The sequence below is a fragment of the Madurella fahalii genome (assembly GCF_045866475.1).
Source record: "Madurella fahalii IFM 68171 DNA, scaffold_3, whole genome shotgun sequence".
NCBI classification, from domain to species: domain Eukaryota; kingdom Fungi; phylum Ascomycota; class Sordariomycetes; order Sordariales; genus Madurella; species Madurella fahalii.
Window position 1 is genome coordinate 2,332,193 of NW_027263973.1, and position 23,161 is coordinate 2,355,353.

At 56.2% G+C, this 23,161-nt stretch overlaps 4 protein-coding genes across 4 annotated transcripts; 2 read left to right on the top strand and 2 right to left on the bottom strand.

Annotated features, from left to right (window-relative positions):
• Positions 1-2,751: 2,751 nt before the first annotated feature.
• MFIFM68171_06150 (Electron transfer flavoprotein-ubiquinone oxidoreductase) lies at positions 2,752-4,772 on the bottom strand (the record flags this gene model as incomplete). Its single annotated transcript, XM_071061570.1, has 2 exons — positions 2,752-2,851; positions 2,953-4,772. The coding sequence occupies 2 exons, from the start codon at positions 4,770-4,772 to the stop codon at positions 2,752-2,754; spliced, it is 1,920 nt and encodes a 639-aa protein (XP_070917671.1).
• Positions 4,773-5,302: 530 nt separating this feature from the next.
• MFIFM68171_06151 (DUF676 domain-containing protein) lies at positions 5,303-9,266 on the bottom strand (the record flags this gene model as incomplete). The annotated part of the gene is made up of 7 exons (XM_071061571.1): positions 5,303-5,875; positions 5,929-6,333; positions 6,397-6,638; positions 6,689-7,385; positions 7,445-8,460; positions 8,514-8,646; positions 8,697-9,266. 7 exons carry the CDS (start codon positions 9,264-9,266, stop codon positions 5,303-5,305), a joined length of 3,636 nt encoding a protein of 1,211 aa, XP_070917672.1.
• Positions 9,267-10,715: 1,449 nt separating this feature from the next.
• CDC39 (CCR4-NOT core subunit cdc39) lies at positions 10,716-17,520 on the top strand (the record flags this gene model as incomplete). The annotated part of the gene is made up of 4 exons (XM_071061572.1): positions 10,716-10,973; positions 11,064-11,388; positions 11,471-17,424; positions 17,479-17,520. 4 exons carry the CDS (start codon positions 10,716-10,718, stop codon positions 17,518-17,520), a joined length of 6,579 nt encoding a protein of 2,192 aa, XP_070917673.1.
• Positions 17,521-20,918: 3,398 nt separating this feature from the next.
• MFIFM68171_06153 (Mucin) lies at positions 20,919-22,265 on the top strand (the record flags this gene model as incomplete). Its single annotated transcript, XM_071061573.1, has 2 exons — positions 20,919-21,391; positions 21,464-22,265. 2 exons carry the CDS (start codon positions 20,919-20,921, stop codon positions 22,263-22,265), a joined length of 1,275 nt encoding a protein of 424 aa, XP_070917674.1.
• Positions 22,266-23,161: the final 896 nt, after the last annotated feature.

The following is a 23,161-nucleotide window of genomic DNA, read 5'->3' on the forward strand; positions in this document are numbered from 1 at the left end:
CAACCAGAAACCTGCCACAAACCGTTACCACGCTCCTGAAACACCTTGCTCCTCTCCCTTTCCCCCTATTTTGATGCTGCTGCAACTTTCTCGTTCGCTTTGCACGAACATCGATGATTACGGAACGACCAATATGCCTTCACCGGATCCAGCAGGTCTTGCAAAACGATGAAGTTGCATTCGATGAACTACGACGGGAGCGACAGCGTTGGGCGTCGCTGCCTGCTTGGTGGCATTTGCGCGATGGGTCATTTTTTTTCTCCCGCTTGCGCTGCACCTTGGCCGGATCGCCACCCTCTCAACCAAGCGGTGACCCGTCGAAACCCGAGCTCTCCGGCGGCCTTCTAGCGCTGCGCAGAAAAACACACAACGAAAGAATAATGACGAGACTTGCACATGCTGCACTTGGTCACGCTCGCGGAAATCGAGCCGAATGATTGCGACAAAAGCGGTCTCGATGCGATGCGCTACCCCCGCGGCTTAGACGTTGATTCGGGTTGAACAGCGCTGCTGCCCCTACTGAACCACTCGGGCAATGGTTCTGACGCAGAGAACCACACAACGGCAGCAGGCACAGTTCTGCCATTCTTTTTTTTGTTGGTTGCAATGCCGTTCCACTGCCTCTCAATGACGCGTCTTGGGGCGCTGCTACCCTAAGCTGAATGGCGACTAAAATGTGGCCTGAGGCATCCAGAATAGCAAAATATGCGCTCTGACGACGCAGCAACGGAAATCGGAAACCCCCAACAAACAACACCAACACCGGGCCACCGTTCGCTTTTATTCACCAGATCAAACGCTGATGGACATGCAGGAAATTGCCGCAAAACCTCGGACATCTCCCCGAGGACGCCGGAGACTACCGAGACCGGTAAGCCTTGGGTTGTTGGCTCACACCAACGGACAGAAACTTGTGGAAGCAACCACAGTAGCTTGAGACCCGCGCCAAGCCTAGAACCCATTCCACCAAAATCCCCAAACATGCCGAGGCCGCTCTGTATGGGCACCATGTGAATCGAGATGGGAAAATGTCGACAGTACCGACTTTATACCTCGCTCGCGATTCAAAATGACTAGAAACAGATTCGCGGCCAAAGTTTGGATCTCGAGAATGCAACTCTGCCGCTTTCGCTGGGCGCAATGGCAACCGTGCCCTGTTTCTCAGGCGAATGTCCCGAGCGCCACCCTGTGCTAAGTACCGGTACTTTTGCCGGGACGGGAAAGGGGGGGGTGGTCCCGTGCATCTGGCCTGTGTGGCTCCCATCGTGTCCAACCACTCGCGCTCGCGTCTTCCCGCCCTCTCAGCCTCGTTTATGAGTCATAAGATGCCTTCTTTCTCCCTCTCTTCTCAAAATCTCTTGCGCTCTCCATGCCATCGCTCGGAACACGCATTGTAGCTCGCCGCAGGCGTCCCGGAGAAGAAGCAAGCGACTTCCTTGCTGCCGCCGCTTCCAACTCTGCCAAAAACAGCGGGGGAAGCGCGGCGGGGAAGCGCAGCCGGCTGGTTGCCTGTTTTCTTGTTCGATCGGCCGCCGCTTTCCGTGCCCAACGACGGCCTTAATTTTTTTTATTCTGGCTGCGTCTGCGCCGCTCCAATACAACCCACTGGCTTTTGCTCGCATGCGGCGACCGGCACCCAACCAGTTGAGAAAAAGAGCCGGAGGGTTGCATAAAAGTCTCGACCTGCCGCGATTCATTGGACGCGTACCCCAGCGCTTAGCACGCGCCACTAATATGCCTTGGCTGATAAGCCCAAGGGATGTCGAAAACCTGCACATCCACGCCGATGATAAAGTGCAATGAAAGGGAGACACAGTCCGAGCGGGTCTGTCCTATCGGCTACCACGGTTCAGCAAAATCTGGCCTCTGTCGGGATCCGCCCGTCCCGTCTACCGATGGACCCGACAAAATTATCGATCACCGTATCGCGTGCAGGAGGCTGGCACACCCCAAACTGATTGGCTCATTCGCTCTTCGTTCATTTCCAGTGCGATGCACGCCACCGCGACGCGCACTCCCCGCGTTGCAGTCTCCATCGCCCCTCCGTAAGTATCTTACGTACCGCGAGCACGGATACACCATGGAACGAAGGGGAATTCTAGTTACAACTTCCCTCATAGATCACCAAGGGCTCTCCTAGGAACGTCATGGCTGTCTCAACCTCACTGTTGCACCCAGCGCAACACGTCAAAACCCGTTCAGTATCCAATCAGTAGACACCCAAGCCATACCCCACTGACCCTCTACTGTGGAAGAACTTTGGCTTGACTCACCAACACCGACACTCCTGGAAGAAACGAAACCGCTCGAATCCAAATTTGATATCTTTAGGGGTATGCTGTAACCATAGTCTATACGAGACTCACCTAATAGCGGGCACTACTAAGTTGTAATATGTAGCTAAAGGGACAACTTTGTTGCAATCGCCACCGTTGGTTTCCGAATCTCTTCGGGATCTTCGTTAAGAGTGTCGAGTGCAACGGGACAAGGGCATACAGTCTCAAGATGTCCTTCACTCCGAAAAGATGCTCTTCTTTGAACCAATGAATTGGAACAACTCGCATCCCGCTCCAACTTGGCTAAAATCACGGTGCCAGCCAAACCAGTCTATCTATTGGTAACAGGCGAAAAGACAGGTATGACCACCATAAGGAGAACACCACCGACCGCCTGTTGTTGCTACAAGTTAAAATAGACTCCCTTCGATATCCCATTGCTGACTCACGCCTCTGTACTCGTCGTTGAGTCTGATTATGTCATGTAATACTTGGGCCCTTCGCCGCCCTGAGGCACCTGCCAGTTGATGTCCTGATTGGGTGCCTTGATGTCGCACGTCTTGCAGTGGATGCAACTACGGGACGCGCGTGTTAGTTTGCTCGACTCAAGGGGGGGAAAAATAAAAATAAAAATAAAGATAAAAAGAAAGGAAGAAAACGGAAGAAACAAACTCACTTTTGCGCATTAATCTGGAACCTCACTCCTTCGGGCTTGGACGCGTCCTCGACGTACTCGTACACGCCGGCCGGGCAGAACCTGTTCTCCAGCCCCTTGAAGGGCGGGTACGTCTCGGCGGTGTGCTTGTCCCAGTCCTCGACCTGCAGGTGCACCGGCTGGTCCTCCTCGTGGTTGGTGCCCGTGCGGGAGACGCTCGTGAGTATGTCAAACGTGATCTTGCCGTCGGGCTTGGGGTATTCGATCTTCTTGCACTGGTCCGCCGGCTTGGTGGCCTTGTGGTCGGCCACCTTGTGCTTGAAGGTCCAGGGGACGCGGCCCTTGAGGACAAAGGCCTCGAGCCCCGAGTAGAGGATGCCGCCGTACACGCCGAGCGGCGAGTGGAACGACGGCCGCATGTTGCGGACTTCCTCGAGCTCCCGCCAGATGGACGACTTGCGGAGCGACTCCTCGTAGTTGAACAGGAAGACGGACCCGCTGTCGCCGCCCTTGAGCGCGTCCCAGGTCGCCTCGGCGGCGAGCATGCCCGACTTCATGGCGTTGTGCGTGCCCTTGATCTTGGGGACGTTGACCAGGCCGGCCGAGTCGCCGATCAGCGCCCCGCCGGGGAAGGCCACCTGCGGGATGGACTGGAAACCGCCTTCGATCAGGGCCCGCGCGCCGTATGAGATGCACTTGCCGCCTTCGAGGACGTTGCGGTATAGGGGGTGTTGCTTGAGCTTTTGGAACTCGCCATAAGGCGAGAGCCACGGGTTGGGGTAGTCGAGGGCGACGACCTGGCCGATGCTAACGAGGTTGTCGCCAAAGTGGTACATCCACGCACCGCCGTAGGTGTCCGAGGGTAGCGGATAACCCATCGAATGCGTGATCTCGCCCTTTCTGAACTTCTCCGGCTGCACCTCCCAGACCTCCTTGATGCCGAGCCCGTACGTCTGCGGCTGGCTATAGCGTCGCAGGTCAAACTGCTTGATGACCTGCTTGCTCAAGCTTCCGTGGCAGCCCTCGCCAAAGAGCGTGATGCGTGCATGGAACTCCATACCCCGCTCAAACGTATCCTTGGGCTTGCCGTTGCGCCCGATGCCCAAATCATTGGTGGCGACGCCCTTGACGCTACCGTCGGCCTTATAGAGAACCTCGCTGGCGGCGAATCCGGGGTACACCTCGACGCCCACCTCCTCAGCTCGCTCGCCCAGCCACTTTGTGAACTCGTTGAGGCTGACGATGTAGTTGCCGTGGTTATGCATCTGCGGCGGCGTCGGCACGGGGATGGCCATGTTCTTGGTCAGGAAGCGCATCGTGTCCTTGCCCGCAGGGGTGGCGCCCGTGAAGCGGTTCTCATTTTCCTCGCTCAGCCAGTCTGGGATGAGTTCGTTGATGGCCGTCGGTTCGATCACGGCGCCCGAGACGATGTGCGCACCAAGCTCCCCGGCCTTTTCCAGCAGCAGCACTCGGAAGTCCTCGTTGCCCGCCTCGTTGGCCAGCTGCTTTAACCGGATGGCAGCAGAGAGTCCCGCAGGACCACCGCCGATGATACAGACGTCGACTTCGTCGCTTTCGCGTTCGATGCTCGCCGGGTCGAAGGAGTCGTCGGCTTCGGCATGGTAGCGGGCCGGAGTCGTCGACAGGGGTCTGCAGGCTGAGCGTGCGGCGAGTGAGTTGCCGTATGTCAGACGGGTGTCGCGACGGCGTAACCTAGCGGGTGCGGCCGACGAGAGGCATCTGATACCACGGGCCTGCTGGAGGCGTGTTGTCGGCGCCGGAGCCGGGGCGGCAGCGGCCTGCCGGCAAAGGCTTCTTGTGAGGCGTGCAGAGGCCGACATGATTGCTGCACGCCCGAGGAGCGGGAAACGGAAAAGGAAAAGGAAACAGCTGCTCCGCGGCACAGAGGGAGAGAGACGACAGGATTGTAATAAGAGAATTATCAATTGGCCTCCCAGCAACACCAATTCTTTGCAACGACAATAGCGGTCCTCTCCTCTGCGGGTTTTCGGCCGCGGGACACTTCCTTTACTGTAATGACGTTTCGCCGACGGGACCCGCCAATGGAGAGTTTGAGATTTAAAACCGGCCTGTGCGCTCTCGGCAGGGTTCTCCCAGATCGACGAGGGCCACTTAGCCGAGGAAAGCCGAGCTCGGCGCAGGCAACCTCACTTCATTATCTCCTTTCAGTACCTGGGTAACGAGAGCTACTGCGTCTAGATCGATCCGTATATGGCGTTCCATATACCGGCCGGAAGACTCAAAAGGCAATTAAATTATTATTCCATTCTATGCTGCTGCTGGATTGTGGCTCAGGAGCGCTGCAACAGGGAGCCGTCGACACAAGGACTGCTCACTCAAACACCTAGCCTCACGTTCGCTTCCGGCTCGCCAGGTCGCCGCCCGACGCAGTGTTGTTGACGTTCTGGTCCGGTATCTGATACCTCATATCGCTCTGCTGCTTCTTGACCATGGCCCAAAAGTCATATGCCTGGTCATTCTGCTGCTTCATCTCCGCGGCCTTCCGCCTCTTCTTCTCGTCCCTGCGTCTCCGCTTGGCCTCCTTCCTTGAGTCGGGCTCCAACCTCTCAGAGTAAAGCGTCTTGATAATCTTCCAAGAGTTCTTCAACGCCTTATACACGCGCTTGACCAAGGTCTGCACTCGCCAGTTGAACGCCGCCACGAGTGAGAGCACAATCAAGAGCACCGAGGCGGGGAGCGAGATGGCGCCAATGTCCCTGAGGCTGGGCACGTTCTCTTGCCACTCGATCGTATTCATGCCAAATAGGCCCGTGAAGAAGGTGAGCGGGAGGAAGATCACGGTGAACGTCGTGAAGATCATGACTGAGAGATTCTGGCTGGACGCCAGCTCTGCTTGCAAACGAGACCAGCGGACCTCATCGACTTGTGCCTGCCGCTGTACCATCTCGAGCATCTTCTCATACTGCAAACCAAGTCAGTTGCCGTGCACCCAAGGTTGGTGAAAAACCGACGTACGTCATTCCTCGTCGTATCCACTCTCTTGAGCATCTCGGACGTCTGCTGCTTGTAATCATCCAGATACTCCAGCGCTTCCTCAAGGTAGTACTGGCCATTCTTCGTGATATGGTTGAATTCCTTCTTGTATATCTCCCTCATTTGCTTAATCGTTGCTTCCTGCGTTTCAAACAGCTTCTGCAACGTTGTCAATTCATCTTCCAGGTCACGAAGTTCGAGAAGCGCCGACGTGTTTTCCCTATTCTCGCGTTCTGCCCGTTCGATTTCGCGTCGATGCCGCTTCTTGATAGCAGCCGGACTCTCGCCCTCGGTCTCCGACTCGTCTGAGTCTTCCTCATCCTCTTCAGACATTAAATTGAGAGCATGAATGCGGAACTGCTTCATGTTCAACGTCATCCTCTCTGCCTGTGAGTGGAGTCAGCAACTAGGCTCGGGTGCGACGTGTTGCTAGGGAGTCCAAAAACCTACCAACATGCCAATGGCTTCGTCGAAGAGGCGGAAAATCTCAAGGTCGGGATGCGAAGATCGATCAAGGAGGACGATGACGGCGTGCCAGACGATTAGTGCCGCAAGATCCAAAGTGTTCTCGGTCCTACCCGTGAGATCACCATTGAGTTCGTTGTACACGCTATTCCGCAGGTCTGCCTGTTGGAAGAGTGTCCCTTCCGTCGGAGATGACTCCCGCTTGCCGAAGCACGTGGTCAAGGTGGCTATCTCAAGTCAACATTCCGGCACGCCATTCTCGTCACGGTTCACATACTTGTGTCTACAGACCACAGCCACAACTGGTCGACCATGAGGACGTAGCCGTCCCTCAGTTCGAGTTCGTATTCGTGGCGCAGATCCTCGTTGGAGCCGTCACGGCTACCCAATTCAGATCCCTTCGTCCCGAGCAGCGAACGGGTAGAACTGTTATCCGATGACTTGTTCCAAGGCAGCGGAGAGTCCTTCTTGGTAAGTTTGTACAACATCTGGTCGTCGTCTCTAGCATCCGTCTCTCTGAGGGAGTGGTGTCCGAACTGATCAAGGGTTCGCCGGCAATTGAGGGGTGGGTCGTAGCCGATGTACTCCCAGATCATTTTCAATTCCAGCGATTCCTGATCGGCGACCTCTTGTGGGACAGGTTTTGCCCTTCCATGGTTCCGGCGATCACGAATCAGTTTTCGGCGCCTGATCATGCTGCGGTACGTGTCAAAGTGAAGATACGGGAGATAGAGGTAGAGACAGTTGGGCGTGAACTTTAGCGGGGCGGTCGGGCCAAAGAAGGGCGACGGGATCCGGGGCGACGCTCCACGGTCTGCAGCTGAAAGATATTTGCAAATTGGTTTGAGGTATGCTGGCTGCGACTCCGAGTTCCGGTTTTGGATCTGTTTGGAGGCCCAATTATCATAGTCAAAGAGCCGCGAGAAGTCCCAGTTTTGTTCCTTTCGTGTGCCCTCGAGTGTATCGAAGAGCTCCTGCCAGTGATGTCAGTGTCGAGGCTCCAAGCGTCGGGGTTGTGGGAATAGATTCGTACCCTCACCCACACTGGGTTGTTGAACGGCAGGTGAATCCACATGAACTTCCTCAATTGTGGATCGGGTCGAGAGAAACCCGCCGTCCCCCTGAGCTCGTGTTCATTTATCAGTATTTCCGCCCGCCGCTTCGGTGACAAGTCAATGGTATGATGTTCGATTCCGCCGCGGGCGCTTCCAAACGGGAGAGCTGGGTCTGATACAGTAGTACTGACACTGGCAATACTCTCAGGACTTGGAGGACGGATGGTTGGTTCTGACAGAGCCTGCACTTTCAGAAGCGCTGGTCTTTCTTGAGGACTTGTGACGACAATGTCCGGCGAGCGCCCAGGTTCCAGTTTGGCGCGGCGCTTACTGCGCTGTCCCTTAGGAGCCTTATGGAGACGTTCCTCCAGACAAGCGTCAGGCCCTATGTTGACGAATTCCCTGAAAGAATGCTTTGTAGAATAAAGGCGGATGATGGAACTCGTCTCGTCACCGGAGCTCTGCATGGCATATCCAGGTGTCGAGGCCATTAGCGCGTCCGGGTCCTCGTAGAAGCCTATGACCTCGACTTTGACGCGATCCTTCAAGTGCAAGGGAACATGAGTGTAAGCCCGACTAAGTGCCGCGGCTTTACGAACAGCGGCGGCCAAATCATCGAGATACGAGGCCAAGATGCCACTATTACCCGGCCCAAAAGATGCGAGGTGAGCATGATCGCTATCGACTGCGTAGACGTCTTCCTGCCAGATATCCAGTAGCGCGGACTTGACCGATACGAGGGGTGCTCCGAACTGGACCTCGCTAGCATCGCCAGAGCCAGAATGCGATGACTCTTGCGTTTCATAAAACGACCACAGGCGGAGCTCGCTCGCCATGTCCACAAACTTCTCATGCAGTCTGATGAGCGGGTCGTTATTGAGGTGGATTTCATCAGTAAGTGACTGTGGAAGTGTTGCCTGCAGGTGAAGGAGTTCTTGGATGCTCTCCTTCAGGTTCGGCATCGACATATAACTCGTTCCCCGGTGAGGGGTGCCTTCGCTTGTTAGTCCTACAGACATATTTCCACATAACTGATGACCGGCTCACCGAAGAAAGTAACGCCATGGCAATTGTCCATTATTCCCTGGTACTTGCTAGACTGACTTGCGCGTACCAAAGCGCTTTTGACTACCAGGCCCCCGATGCTATGGGCGATAAAGAACAATGGCCGAGACTGCTGCTAAGACGATGAGCAGGGACGTGGTACGCGGACGGTGGGGGCGAACGTACTGCTCCTTTCCGCTGCTGGTGCACCTGGGCCAGCAAGTCCTCGGACAAGGTCTTCAAGTTCACGCCTTCCTTCAATGCCCGATGTCTGTACAGAAAGACTCGTGCGATGTTGACGGCGTTACGCAAGTCCCTCGTGACCCAGGGGCTAGGTCTCCAAGCGGAGCTACGTGATCCAATATCAGGTTGGGGGACGTGATCGTAGTCGGAATCACTGTCGTAGATCCAGGTGTGGACCGGGTCGGCTCCTGGGCAGGCAACGGCAATGATGTCGGCCTCTGTCTCGTTGTGACCGGGGCCTCCAACATCGCCATTGACATCCACAAAGCCGGGTCCATCATCGGCCATGGTCGAAACTGCTGTGGGCGCTCGGCCTGGGGTCGTCTGAGCCTCCTTTTCCTTCCCACTCGGGCCCTGGCTGACGGGCTCTTGCGAGGCATGATCCCGCGGGGGCCGGCTCTCTGAGAAGTCCTGAGCTTGCACGTACGGTGCAGTAGCAACAACATCTCGGCCCTGAGCCTTCTCCACTAGGTCAATCTCAGCCTCGCCAGCGGCATTGCCGTCTCGCTCCATTCCGCTTGTCGCCTCGAGCTCTCAAGTCTTGGGGGGAGCGACGACACGGTCATGGACAATCTGATGCAGGCAGGCTGAGGTCTACGTACCGCGACAGAAGAGGAAAGCACAAGGAACGAAGAGGAAAACAACAGACTTAGGTAAAAAGAAGCTTAAAACGGGGACCCTTAATATGCTACCGGGGCGTCGCCAAGATCAGGCTGAGCGGGCGGCCCGTACGCAGTAGGCGATCGGGCCCGCGTGCCACCAGCTGGGCCATGCCGATGGCAAGGCCCCCTTCCCGCGCCCCCAGATTTGCATATTTTGGGATTCGGGGCCCTGATCATAGGCCATCAGTACGGCGGATAGCGCGTGGGCAAGTGCTCGCCATTGGCTGTAGGTGCGGGCCCGGTAGCCGAGAAAATGGAGTGCACTAGCAATCAAAACAGCAACTGAGAGGCGCGTGACGGGGGTTGTCTGCAGGTGGTCCAACGCTGATTTGGCAGAGGGTCACCTGTGAGCTCCTGAGTAAGGTGCCGAAGTGCCGTTGAGACAGCAACGGGGGAAAGAAGAGAAATAATCCATTTCTTTTCTCCATTTGTGCACGCCAAGTGAATTGAGTAGCGGAAGGAGAGAGGCCAGCCTGAAGTGCTGGTGAACAGCCACGGCCTCAATGGAAGTGCTTGCTGCTCGATGCAGTTTCCGCTTTAACACTACTAGTAGCACGAAGATGGATCATGGTTGGAAGAGGGAGACACGTAGAGTGGTGATGACCCTTTTATCTTTTATAGGGGCCGATGGGACTTTGTTGTGCGGAAAAAGTGGCCCCAAGTCAGTGTACTGTACAGGTACGCCGTAATGCCCATGGGGATGGGATGTGGGATGTGGATGGTGAACTGAAGAAAGATCATCCAGTGTCCAACGGGAAAAGAGATGACAGCCACAGGGTGACAGGTGGCTCGTGCCGCCCCTCTGCTCAATCACGTTTCATGCCACATTGGCCAGGCAGAAAGGCCACACGCTCTGGTGCCACGGACTGCTGCTGCGGAGTGAAAGCCAGGCACTCTGCACGGGCCTTCCGCCGACACCAGGCTAGCTCTGGGCGACCCATTTCTTTCAGTCAACCTCACCCGTCGAAAAAAGCACTTCCCACCCAGCTAACCTAGCCTCGGACGAACCAATCCATCAAGCTTCCTGACGCATCGTCAGTTCCGTCACATACGGACCTCCCGACAACTCTGCCCGTTGGACACTGCCCCGAGAAGCCCTCCGCGCCGATCGCCACGCCGGACGCCGCCCCGCCCGACTCAGCAAATCGTTTCGCGCCTCTCGCAGCAACGCACATTTAAACCCCCCCCCCCCCCCCCCCCCCCCCCTCCTCCTCCTCCCCCCAACTCCGAGAGGAAGTGGCTCTGTCCGCGCAGTGGATAGCAGCGTCGCCCTTCCTTTCCCCTTCGCTCCTGGTAATCCATGGTCCCTCAACCCAGACCGGGAACCTTCTCGCCGAGTCCAGCAGCGCAGCCCGTCTACACTGGCACCGTCCACTCTCCCCATCCCTCTCAGGCCGGTGCGCTGAGTGCGGGTGCCAGCCCCAGTACCAGCAGCCCCACTGGGTCAAGCTCCCTGACCAAGATTGCAGTTGCCCAGGTCTACTTGCTTCTGAGCACCATCAAGGAGGACAAGGACGATCCCCGCAAGTGGGAGTCACAGACAGAATCTCTGCGGAAGGTAACGTCGCCTCTCTCTCCCTCTCTCTTCCCGCCGGCCCCCCGCACCCGCACCAGCTCACAATGTTGACGTCTGCTCGTGGCGCCCCAGCTCATCGATGAACACGGCATGGATGTGTATTCAAAATACTTCGCGCGACTGGTGGCCGCAAATGCCTCCCAGATATTCCCCGGCCTTAATAGGCCTGTAGCGAACCCGGGGAACCACCATCTCCTCGTGGCAGAGATGCGAAAACTCACCCGCGAGTTTCCCCAGGCCAGGAAGATTGCAGAGTCCATCGAGACGGGCACCGAGGATATCTTCCGCGATTTCGACCTTTCTACCTTCATGGAGCATTTCCAACTGGATGCTCTCGGGAAGACGCTGCTGGCGCTTGCCTTCAAGCTCGGCCCGCGGACCGACTTGAAGACCAAAGGTGGGCGCGCTCGCCATGGGCCCCCTTGATGCAATGCCGAGCCGCCGTATCGCGTCTTTGCTGACTATGACCCGTCTCTTAGCCGACGCCATCCTGTCAACCAATTTCCCTACGTTTGTTAATATCCTGAGCAGGCCGACCGGTGATCACGCAGACCTCGAACCGGACTTCGTCGCTGAACTTCTCGACCGCTTCATCCAGGTTCACCCTCCCAACTTCAATGCCGCGGCGAAGAGGGAATTGGAGCACAAGGTGTTGCAACGGTATGGTCATTCGAACGAAGCCAAGCCGCCCCCGTCCCAAGTACTCGCCGCCCTCGACCTGGTGCGTGTCCTCGCCGACAAGCCGCCGAATGCCCTTGCACTCTATATCCACCGGAGCGGACCCGCCTTCACCGTAGACGAGGACACATGCACGACCTACCTGAAGAACCGGCCACCCAATATCCAGCTCACCGAAGAGCAGGTGTCTGTGGCGCTAACGTACACGACCATCAGCCAGACACCCTGCCACAACCCTTCCGTCTTCGTCGCCGCCCTCCAAAGCATCCTACCCGACAGTTTCAGGTGGCAAGATGTCGTGTCGTACTTTGATCACAGCGGGGCTCGGATCACCCGTGACCAATTCCTGCGCCTATACAACGCCTTGGTGCCGATTGCGCGGGAGGACAGCGCCAGGTTCAACATCCAGCGCCTGTGGGGTGGTGAGTGGGAGAATCCCGAAACCCAGCTCTCCTTCATATGCGCCTTCGCATCTCTCAAGCCGGAACAGCTGGATGCGACGACCATTCCCGGCCTGAAGCCGACGTTTACGGTAGATGAGTACGCGCAATCGCACCAATCGATACGAGAAACAGCTGCGTACGCCGTCAAGCACCCTCTCGTCTCCGAGGCCGCCCTCTCTGCCGTGTTCAACGTCGCCCTCCACTCGATGCACGCCTCGCAGAGCACCGAAGCGAAGCGCCTCTTCCAAGACGTTGTCGTCCCCAACTTGGCCATCTTCGTTGTCTCGGCGTTCGGAGTCCCCAAACCCTGGCCGAACATGGCCGAAGAGACTCTCGTGTCTTTATTTGATGGCTTCTTAACCAGGTCGCCCGATGCCGACTTTGTCATGGATAGCCTCTGGAGGAGGGACAAGGAGTGGGTGAAGCAGCGGCTCATAGATATTCACGTCCTGAAGCCCATCAGCTTGCCAATGATATTTGAGCACGCGGTCCGGCAAAACTGGCTCGATGAGCTTGTCTATCTCCCCAACGGGTTCGGGCTTGACCTGACCGCCCTTGCGCACGCTGAAGGATATCTCGACCTGCAACAATGGGCGCGGAGGAACGCTGACCGGAGTACGGAGATGGCTAGGGCGCTCATCCAATTCTTAATGATCAAGGCAAATTTCGAGCATGGATACCAGCGCCCTCCGGATGGGCACCCGCCCGTCAAGGCGAGCACGACGCTGCAGGTCAAGACAGTCTATGCGCTGCTCCAAATCTTGCAGGAGTTTCTTCCCAAGACGCCAATCCCGGAGCTAATCGTGGTTCAGAGGACATGCATAACGATGTACCCGAGACTGATCAACTACGGAGAGGGCTTTGACGACATCATCGACGCTAACGGGCGCGACGGTAACGCACTACCGCCGGCCGCCAACCTTAAGATGGAAGAGCATTACAAAAAGATGTACAGCGACGAGATTCAGGTTCGCAACATCGTCGAGATCCTCGAGCGTTACAAGCGTTCTCGCGATCCCTTGGACCAGGACGTCTTCGCATGCATGATTCACGGTCTGTTCGATGAGTACGCGCACTACGTCGACTATCCTCTTGAAGCGCTGGCCACGACCGCGGTCCTGTTTGGCGGCATAATATCCCACAAGCTGATCTCGGACCTTCCGCTCCAAATCGGGCTGGGCATGATCCTTGAGGCGGTCAGGGACCACCACCCCGACGAGTCAATGTACAAGTTCGGATTACAGGCTCTCATGCAGTTGTTCTCTCGCTTCCGCGAGTGGCCCGGCTTTTGCAAACAGCTCCTTCAGGTTCCAGGTCTTCAGGGAACCGAGGCGTGGAAGAAGGCCGAGGAGGCGGTTCGGGAGCATGAGGAGGAGCTCGCACGCTCACGCAATGGTGCCGGCAGTGCGCATTCGGGGATATTGGGCAACGAAAACTTAACTAACGGTAGTTTGGACGACGGCCTAGGGTCGGAGCAGCATCCCCCCCCATTCGCGTCAGTGAACGTCGACCCGCCACCCCCTGGAGTCGTCTACGAAGAACCCAGTGCCGAGGCCCAAGGGAAGATACAGTTTGCACTCAACAACGTCACCGACACGACGCTGCAATCCATGTTCAAAGAGCTTCGGGAGATGATGGAAGCAAAGCATCAACAGTGGTTCGCGAGTCACCTGGTGGAAGAGCGGGCCAAGATGCAACCAAACTACCACCACGTCTACCTCGAGCTCGTCAAGCAGTTTGAGGACAGGGCGCTGTGGGCGGAGGTCCTGAGGGAGACGTATATCAGCGTCTCGCGCATGCTGAACTCCGAGTTGACAATGCAGAACTCGACCGAGAGGACACATCTGAAGAACCTCGGCGGCTGGCTCGGCCTCTTGACCCTCGCACGCGACAAGCCGATCAAGCAAAAGAATATCGCGTTCAAGCAGCTTCTCATCGAAGCACATGACACCAAGCGCCTGATCGTGGTGATCCCTTTCGTGTGCAAGGTTCTGATTCAGGGCGCGACCTCGAACGTCTTCAGGCCGCCCAATCCCTGGTTGATGGACATCATCCATCTCTTGATCGAGCTCTACCACAATGCCGAGCTGAAGCTTAATCTAAAGTTTGAAATCGAGGTCCTGTGCAAGGGCCTTAGCCTGGACCACAAGGCCATTGAGCCGTCTGGAGAGATCATTAACCGGGCGCCCGTCGAGGAGATAGGCGACATCTTGGGGCAAGAGACGATCGATAATTTTGAGAGTCTTTCCCTTAACGGAATGCCCGGCGTCAACAGTTCCCTCTCGGCCCACCCCGCCCTTGCGATACCTGACCTTGGCCCCAGCCTGTCGATTCCTCCGACCGAGGTCGTCAGCGCTCCCAAGTTGCACGAGATCGTTCGTCAAGCATTGACTCGCGCTCTGCAGGACATCATCCAGCCTGTTGTCGATCGATCCGTCACCATCGCGGCGATATCGACGCACCAGATGGTTCGCAAGGACTTCGCCACCGAGCCGGACGAGAACCGGGTGCGGACAGCGGCGATCAATATGGTCAAGTCCACAGCCGGCAGCTTGGCGCTTGTCACGTCCAAAGAGCCTCTGCGCGCAAACTTTGCCAATTACCTACGCAACCTTTCAACCGATCTTCCCCAAGGGTTGCCCGAGGGCATCATCATGCTCTGTGTCAACTCGAATCTCGAACTGGCCTCGAGCGTGATTGAGAAATCGGCAGAGGAGCGTGCGGTTCCCGAGATCGAGGATCTCATCGAGGCCGAGCTTGAGTCGCGCCGCCGCCACAGAGTTCAGCGGCCGTCTGAGCCCTACTATGACCAGACCACACTAAGCCGTTGGGCCATGACGATCCCCCACCCATTCAAGCTCCAACCCAACCCCGGCGGCCTCAACGCCGAGCAGATGGCCATCTACGACGATTTCGCACGGCAGTCGAGGACACATGCTGCCGCGGCCCCTCCCTCTCATGGCCCGTCTGCGTCAGACGGCAGGTCCCTCGCCAACGAGGTGCTCGGCGATCAGTACAGCGCCGTCACCAGTATGCCGACGCCCTCTGAGACCCCGTCAATGCCCCATCTAGGCGTGCAGCTCCAGCACTACCCCCAGGCTCACCTCGGGTTGGCGAATCGCCGGCAGGCCGGGCTCAATCAGATCGACTCGAGGAACGTCGCTGACAGGGTTACCAAGCTCCTTGAGCAATTGTCGAACGCCGCTTCTAGCGCCCCGGAGGCTCATTTCAGCGACCTTTCCCGGGGCCATACCGTCTTGGATCTTATCGACGCTCTCATCCAAACCATCATCGAGACGCAGCAGACGTCGGAGGATTTCGCTGGGTACGCCGCAACCCAGATCGTCCAGCTTCTCTTCCGGCAGCCCGAGGGCAGCCTGCTGCTGGAGAGCTTGGTCCATGTCCTTGAGAGCCTACGAAAGATTGCGGGCGCCGGGTTCAGTGAGCAGATCCGCAACCTGTTCCACCAGCAGCCAGGAAACTTGTTCCTCCATCTACCCCTCATCGCTGCGTTGCTCGGGACAGACCTGCTCAACTGGCGGAGCTTCGACGTAGCAATGGCAAAAGCGCTAGAGCAGCGAAAGGAAGGTTCCATCGAGTTCCTCGAGCAGCTCATGGATCTCACCCTTCTCAATGATAGCCCGCTTGCGCTCTATGCCGACTTTGTCCAGAGTCTAGAGGAGGCGTGGTCGTGGATCACGGAGGATCCCAACGTGCCAGCAGGAGAACGCTTCAAGTCCAAGGTGCTGGCTCCGCCGCCAGAACTACCCGCCAGCTTGACTGCGGAGGAAGTTACAGCCATTCAGCAGGATCAGATGGACTATGTGTTTGATGAATGGATCCATCTCTGCGGCAATCGCTTTGCCACAGACAGATCGGCCATGATCTTCGCGCAACAGATGCACGCGCGGCGAGTGGTCGTCACCAAGGAAGACTTCTTCATCTTTACCCGCCAGGCCCTCGACAAGTCTGTCGAACGCTTCGAGCAGAGCATCCAGTCTGGCCGTGGCCCGACCGAGGCGTACCAAGCAGTTGACGCCCTTGTCCGGATGATTATCATCTTCGTCAAGGTGCACCAGGACGATGACGACGCCGTCGACCAGTCACCGGCTGCCGCGTTTCTGGACAGCATTGCTTCTCTTGGAGTGTTGATACTGAATGATCATCACGTCAAGCGTGGGGAGAACTTCAACCAGAAAGTGTTTTTCCGCTTCTTCTCGGATCTTCTCCACGAGGTGGCTGATCTGGCCGAACAGCTGCCCGAGAGCGATTGTGAGCAGATTATCCTGAAGTTTGCAGCACGTTTTTCGGATCTCCAACCGAGGCACTACCCAGGTTTCGTGTACGGTTTCACGAGCCTCTTGTCGCATAGGTGCTTCATGCCCGTGATCCTCCGGCTGCCCCGTGATGCGGGTTGTGCGCCGTTTACGAAGCTGCTTACTCAACTCCTTTCGTACTTGGGCGACTTGCTGAAGCCATTCAATGTCTCAACCTTGGCGAAGGAGATGTACCAGGCAGTTCTGAAGCTGTTGGCCGTCCTCCACCACGATTTCCCGCAGTTTCTGGCCGCCACTCATGTGCACCTGTGCCAGAGCCTGCCGCCACACGCAACGCAACTCATCAACTTGATCCTTGCGGCGAGCCCGCCGTCCTTTAGCAAGCTAGCCGATCCGTTTCAGCCAGGGCTCAAGGTGGACAGGATTCCCGATATGAAAGAAGCACCCGCGACTGCATATGATGCTGCCGGCGTGCTCCGCGAAATCGGCCTTCTCGATATATTGGAGCAGACGCTGCAGAATGGACCCTCGGAAGATGCCATCGCCCAGATTAGCCACGCGATCAACAGGGCCGACGAAGAGGCGTCGACTTTCGGCTTTGTGCCCGTTGCGGTGAACCGGAGGGTCATTGATGCGGTGGTAGCGCACTTTGCGAGCTTCGCCGTCAACCGCGCGGCGTCTAAGAGTGATACCCCCATCTTTGTGCCTGGTGCTGCGGATATCAAGACGCTGCACATGCTCGTCACGGAGCTATCTCCGGAGGCCCGGTATTACCTCCTGACTAGCATGGTCAACGAGCTCAGGTACGCCAACGCGTCGACCAACTACTTTAGCCATGCGCTTCTGGACATCTTTGGCCACGACATGTCGGACCCCGAGGAGACGGATATCCGCCAGCAGATTGTGCGCATCCTTCTCGAGAGATTGGTGGGCTACTGGCCGCAGCCGTGGGGTTTGATGATTACGACGCTCGAGTTGCTCCGCAACGACAAGTATCAATTTTTTGAACTGCCGTTCATCAAGGCGACTCCAGAGGTGTGCCGGCTCCCGTCTTTCGAACATGGATGAGGGCTAATATTTTTGTAATAGGTTGCCGAGCGGTTCGCGACTATCCTGCGCGCCGCGTCCTAGAGCGGAGGCACACTCAGCGAGGGATGAACGGATGAATGGGCAAGAGAGCCTGGAGATGGCACTCATTTTGGACGTACTAGCTATCTCCCACTGGGCGAGGGTATGGAGGAGTTAGAATGACATGGACTCTGCAAGGCAACGGGAATAACCCAGGACACATACTCAAGTGGCGGGATGTCAAGCCATGATCGCCGAGCGTTTGCATTATGCATGCATTCCACGAGCGCACTTTTCTTCTCCTTTACCGGTATGACTACGCTTAGATGACATATCATGGGATGGCGTTGGGAAAGGTAGAGAAACAGCGGTGCTTTCTTTTTTTCGGGGGTTGGTGCTACTATAGGAATCTCTCATGACTTCTTCGGATGACAAGGGGCACCAGGCTCAAAGGTCCGTCATCATCGATCGCCCTGTCCTGGTGTGATCGGAAACTGTGTAGGTAGTTTTGTATTGTACCATTAAAGTATTGTCTATTATACGTGGTTATGGGAACAGCATGGCTCACTTTCCTTTCTCACTTTTGCTTCCTCTGACGGACTCGGACCACATCGGATGACCTGGCAGCGTACTTCAAAGCTCACTTTACTCGGGCTTGTCGCGTAGTCTGTCAAAACCAACAAACCCGCAATAGTTTGCTTCTTCCCGGGCGTGACGACACAACGTACAATGGGTAATTCCGTTAATTGTGTCCTCGATAGGTAAAGAGTACCGATTTCGGGGATGCGGGGTGTAAGTGAGGGTTGAGCCCAAGTCCGTTAGATATCTTTCTTTTTCCCAATGTTGATTCTTCCCCAATCAGGGTTCTGGTGCCTCTTGAGGCGGAATGATGACATCAACTTCTCCATTTTCTAGATCTACTTGAAATATGCGGGTGTATTCACGCTTTACAAACATGAAATTGGACACAGGGGAGTGACTGGTTTCAGGAGGTCGGGAAGCAAAGCTTATGATATATTCAGGATGTGCATCATCCAACAGGAATTTATGATTGGTGATCAATAGCATATCAAGATTCTCACACCCCCCCCCCCCCCCCCCCTGTCGGTGAGGACGGTGGTGTTGAAGACGGTGATCAAGGCGGTGAAGAGTTGGGATGGAGGGGTCATAGCCGGTGGTGAAATGGCGTGGACGCTCGTTCATTGGCTGTAGCTGCAGTCTTGAGGCACTGCGAACTGAGGTGCCGGAGACGATCAAACCGGGGAGATCGCCAACCACCTGGTTTACACCGCGGTGGACGGACCGACAAGGCGGGGGATTGGTATGGATTGGGCCATATTTCTGTACATTTCCGTCTGGAACTGATGGTTGGTTGCGGCTAAGACAGGGTCCCCTCTGAGCCCTGCCCTCCCTTGTAAGAAGGGTCGTATGAGTGCACGTTCCAAATCAGTCGATTAGCAAGAGTACGTGATACAGGGAGAGAACTCGGTGAGGCGTTGTATTGTTATGAAGATGAAAAAGATGAAAAGAAAGCAAGAATATCAACACACTCGAACGTCGCCTCCCTCTCCACGCCGTGGCAGGGAGAAGCCAGAGAATCAAGGGACCTGAATCAGGGGTCCTAACCCCGTTTTTGGGAGCGTCTCACAAATCGGAATGCAAAACGTGCAGACCTCGCTTCTGCCGCCCTCTCCACTGCTTCAGTAGCGGGACCAACGAAAAAATCTCCCGCCGAACGCGCAAGAGGGAAAGTCCGAGCGGGGTACTTGGCCTGGGGCAGCAGACGGAAAGAAGCAATCGAAGCAAATGAAGCCATCCTATTGGTCGGCGATTTTCGGAACTCAGTCGCTGCAAACGTGCTAGCGCTGCGGGGAGAGAAGGCTGTCAGCCGTGGGCCCGTGGCAACGGCCGGATGGGCAACGCTGCGAGCACACACAGTTACCAGAGCTTTTTGTTGTTCGGTAGGCACATTGCTTTTGGCATCTCGGAGGTTGGTACTCTTCGTTGGCACTTGGAGGCACCATGGCTGGATCTTTCATATATATATATATATATATGTATATATATATCTTCTTTTTCCCTTCTTGTGCCGCTTCATTTCGCTATTTTTTTTTTTTCTTAGGTAGTCGGATGAGGATGAAGCTGGGGTATTTACTTGGGGCTCGCGCGGTGACCACGGAAACAATCGAATGCCGGCTAAGGCGGTGAAGTGTTTGTGGATCCAAGAGTCGAACGGCAAAGTGAGGGACGGATTCCACTGCCTTTGTTATCGTTCCGGCAGGTATGATACAAGCGGGGCTGGTAATAGAACCCAACCCTCGGCTGCATTTCACCGTGGTGTCCTCTGTACGTAGCAGAAGAGTCCAGGTACATACTGTAGCCTGTCAAGGCTGTCATAGCGGAGGATGCTGATGTCACCGATCAGCAAGTGTGCACTGCAAAAGCAGTATCCGTACGAAAAAGAAAAGGCCCCACGATGACGGAAAGCTGGGAACGTAACCGGCTTGTCTCGCCATCGTCTCCTCATCGTCTCTTCCTGCTTCCGGCTCTGTGCCCATCTCGGCCGATCTGGCTCTCGTGCCGTTCTTCTGAGAAGTCCTGACACAAGAAAAATTATTGTGGAGCCTGACATGTGGGTGCCTTTGCCCAGCTGAGCCGCGTGCTTGCTGTTTGCAGGTTTTCTCGCATTGCCTGCATTCTCGCAGCTCGCTTCATGGGGGGCCTGGACGCTGCAGCAAACCTGCAGGGTGCCGCACGGCGCTTGGGGCCACACAGCGCTTGGGGCCACACAAATTCGAGGGAGCTCAACTCCAAAAGTGGGTTCATACCGCCTTTTGGAAAAATCGATGGGTCCCGTTGTCGCCATCCTTGTCGCGTCTTTGGGTCCTGTGGTTGGCTCCTCGTCCCGTCCGTCTCCAAGTCTTGGCAGAGCCTGGGTTCTGGCGTCGAAAGCTGTCGCCCCTTCCATCATCCCAAACGCACCCGGCCATTCCCACTCTCCAAACGGCAGAAGAAAAAAAAAAAAAAAGTTACGGCAGTTTCCCTCGTGTCTCCCGTCGCCCACAGGCCCCCCCCCCCCCAATTACCGAACTATCCGCCTGCCCTTTTGTTCTTTTTTTTTTTCTTTTTTTTTTTTTTTTTTCTTCCCACTCCTCCTTGCTCGTGTGTTATCCCTTACTTGCGAATTTCCCTTCCCTTAATTCCGAGACTGTCTTTTCGTCTTTGGTACGGCATTCTTGTGGGGATTTTCCTGTTGGGCTTGGGACTTACACGGCATCGAACCGTGCGTTTTGAGTTTGGCGCGGCATAAAAAAGTTCCTGGCGGCAGCTCGTCCAAGTCGCGAGACACAACAGTTTTGTTTTGGAAGCGCATAGCATAGCGGAGAATAACGGTCTCCGATCCAAGTCGCAAATCAGTCGCATTGTTCATTTGTCGGACTGTCTTTGCGTCGTTCGCAGCCATGCCGCCCTATAACACCCGTCACAAGACGGTCTCTCTGCAAACGCTGGGCATCCGCGTCCCTGGTACACAGTCCGCCCGCGCCCCTGCGAATCGAGCCTCTCCCACCAGCGCCTCTCCGATATCCATGGCTTCACCGGCACCGCTCTCCAAAGACGACCAGCCGCCGGCGAAGAAGTTAAAACGCGCCTTCAGCGAAGACGCAGACGACGCGCTAGCATCCGAGCGATTGCCCAAGAAACGCGACTATGCGATCAAGCCCGAAAACACACCGCCGCCGTCACCGCCCGCCAAGCGCCCGTCGATCGAAATGGGCGACAACGAAGTCGCAGTTCCCAAGGTCATCGACATGGAGGGCATCAATGATGAGATTGTCGAGGCCGTCATAATTCAGCTACAAAATACGAGGAATCGGCCTCATCTGGTGAAGGAGCTGACGGCGGTTCTCATGGAGCAGCTCAAGATTGTCCAACAGTAGGTCCAACGGCCCACAACCCCCTCCCAACTCTCCATTGACCATCACCAGCTCACATTCTATCTTTACAGGTCTGCGAACCCTTGTGCTATCGTCTCGTCGAGGTTAGCCACGTACCTCAAGCGGCCGGGCTGGTCGGCACTGGCCCCCTGCCCTCTCGCAAAGGAGCTCGAGTCGGTCCACCCCCGGCGCACATACTTCTACCTAACCACATGCCCGCACCAACCGCTGCCGGACCCGGCGCAGACAGCATCGCTGAGCCATCCCGCCCACGGCCGAGCCATCATCTCGCCAAGCCCGTCGAGCGCGGCGTCCAACTCGGCTGACGAATCCGACCTGGAAAGGCGGCGTGAGCTCAGCCCGAGCCCCGAGGTCGACTTGTCGAGCCCTGAGTTCGACGATATGGACGACGACTTTGGCATGCCCAGCACCCCCATCGGCTCCTTCTCCCTCCGCAGTGGCTTCTACATGCCGCCGTCGCGGCTAACCCACGGCGAGTCCGGGCGCAACAATCGCGCTGCGTCCCCCCCGCTTGAGAAGGACGAGAAGGAGTTTACGCAGACGGCCGATGGCCTGCAGAAACGGTTGCAGAAGCGGAAGCTCGGCACCGATCTGTCGGTCGATCAGACGACGGTGAGCATGGATCTCGAGAGGGACGACAGCTCGCTGTTCGGCGTCATGTCAGCCGGCGGCCTGAACAGCATCTCGTTCGTCTCCAGCCCTGCCATCCGGCCGTCCACAGTGTCTCTCAACTTTGGGAGGAAAGACGGCGAGATGGACAGCTGGGTGAAACTGGAGGGCATGCTGGAGTGGGACCGCAGTCCCGAGAATATCGAGCTCGACGAGCTCGACGGGCTGTTGGATGATTACTGATGACGACGTTGGCCACGCGACAAGTGTACGATGAAGAAAGGCTGCACAGGGTGGTACCGGCAGCTTTGTTATGATTTCCCCTCTTTTCAATTTTTATCGTCCAGGCGTTTTTTTTTTTTTTTTTTTTTATTGCGGGTTATAACAGGGGCCAGGTCATCCCATAGACGAGGCTAGGTCCAACGGCGTTTCATGGCTTAGCTGATGTGGGTTGCGATTGGCGTTTCTCAAGATTGAGAGGGTGGCGGGCGGCTGCAGCATCTGCGTTGCAAATTTGCTATTTTTACGTCGGGATGCTCTTGCCAGGTTTGTTTCTCTCTCAATGATTTCTTCTATTTTCTCTCCTCACTTTCCATCTCGTAAAGAAAAGGGGGCTTGGGCGCTATGAGGGACGAATCCCCGGAGTGGGAAAACGGGCAACAGAAGCTCGAAAGAGGGAAGGTCAGGCAAAACAAAAGGAGGATGGAGATCAGAAAAGAAAAGGTCGGAACGGGCCCCGAGATGGAAAATGCTTTGGGACACAGAACACTTGTATTTGTAACACTAACACCTATCCTATTCTGCTCACTTGTTACGGCTGGTGGGGGGTGGTTCCTGCACCGGAGAAGAGAGGAACATCTGGTTCTTTGGCGATGGCGCGAATGGACGGGATAGACGGGGTTTTTGTCTAGACATGTCCGTTTCTGTTGCATCGGCCGTAGTGTGTACCAAGATGGATGGTGGGTGGAGTGGAAAATATAACCAGTCTCCAATCACGACATTGGCCCCTTGGGTGATTATGCGGCCTTGTCTATAAGCCGCAAGGCGTGCAATGAGTGATGGTTCGAGCATGGACTGGGCATAACATTGGAGGCCAGGACTAGCGATAGGAACCCCAAGATCGTCTTGACAGCCTCACC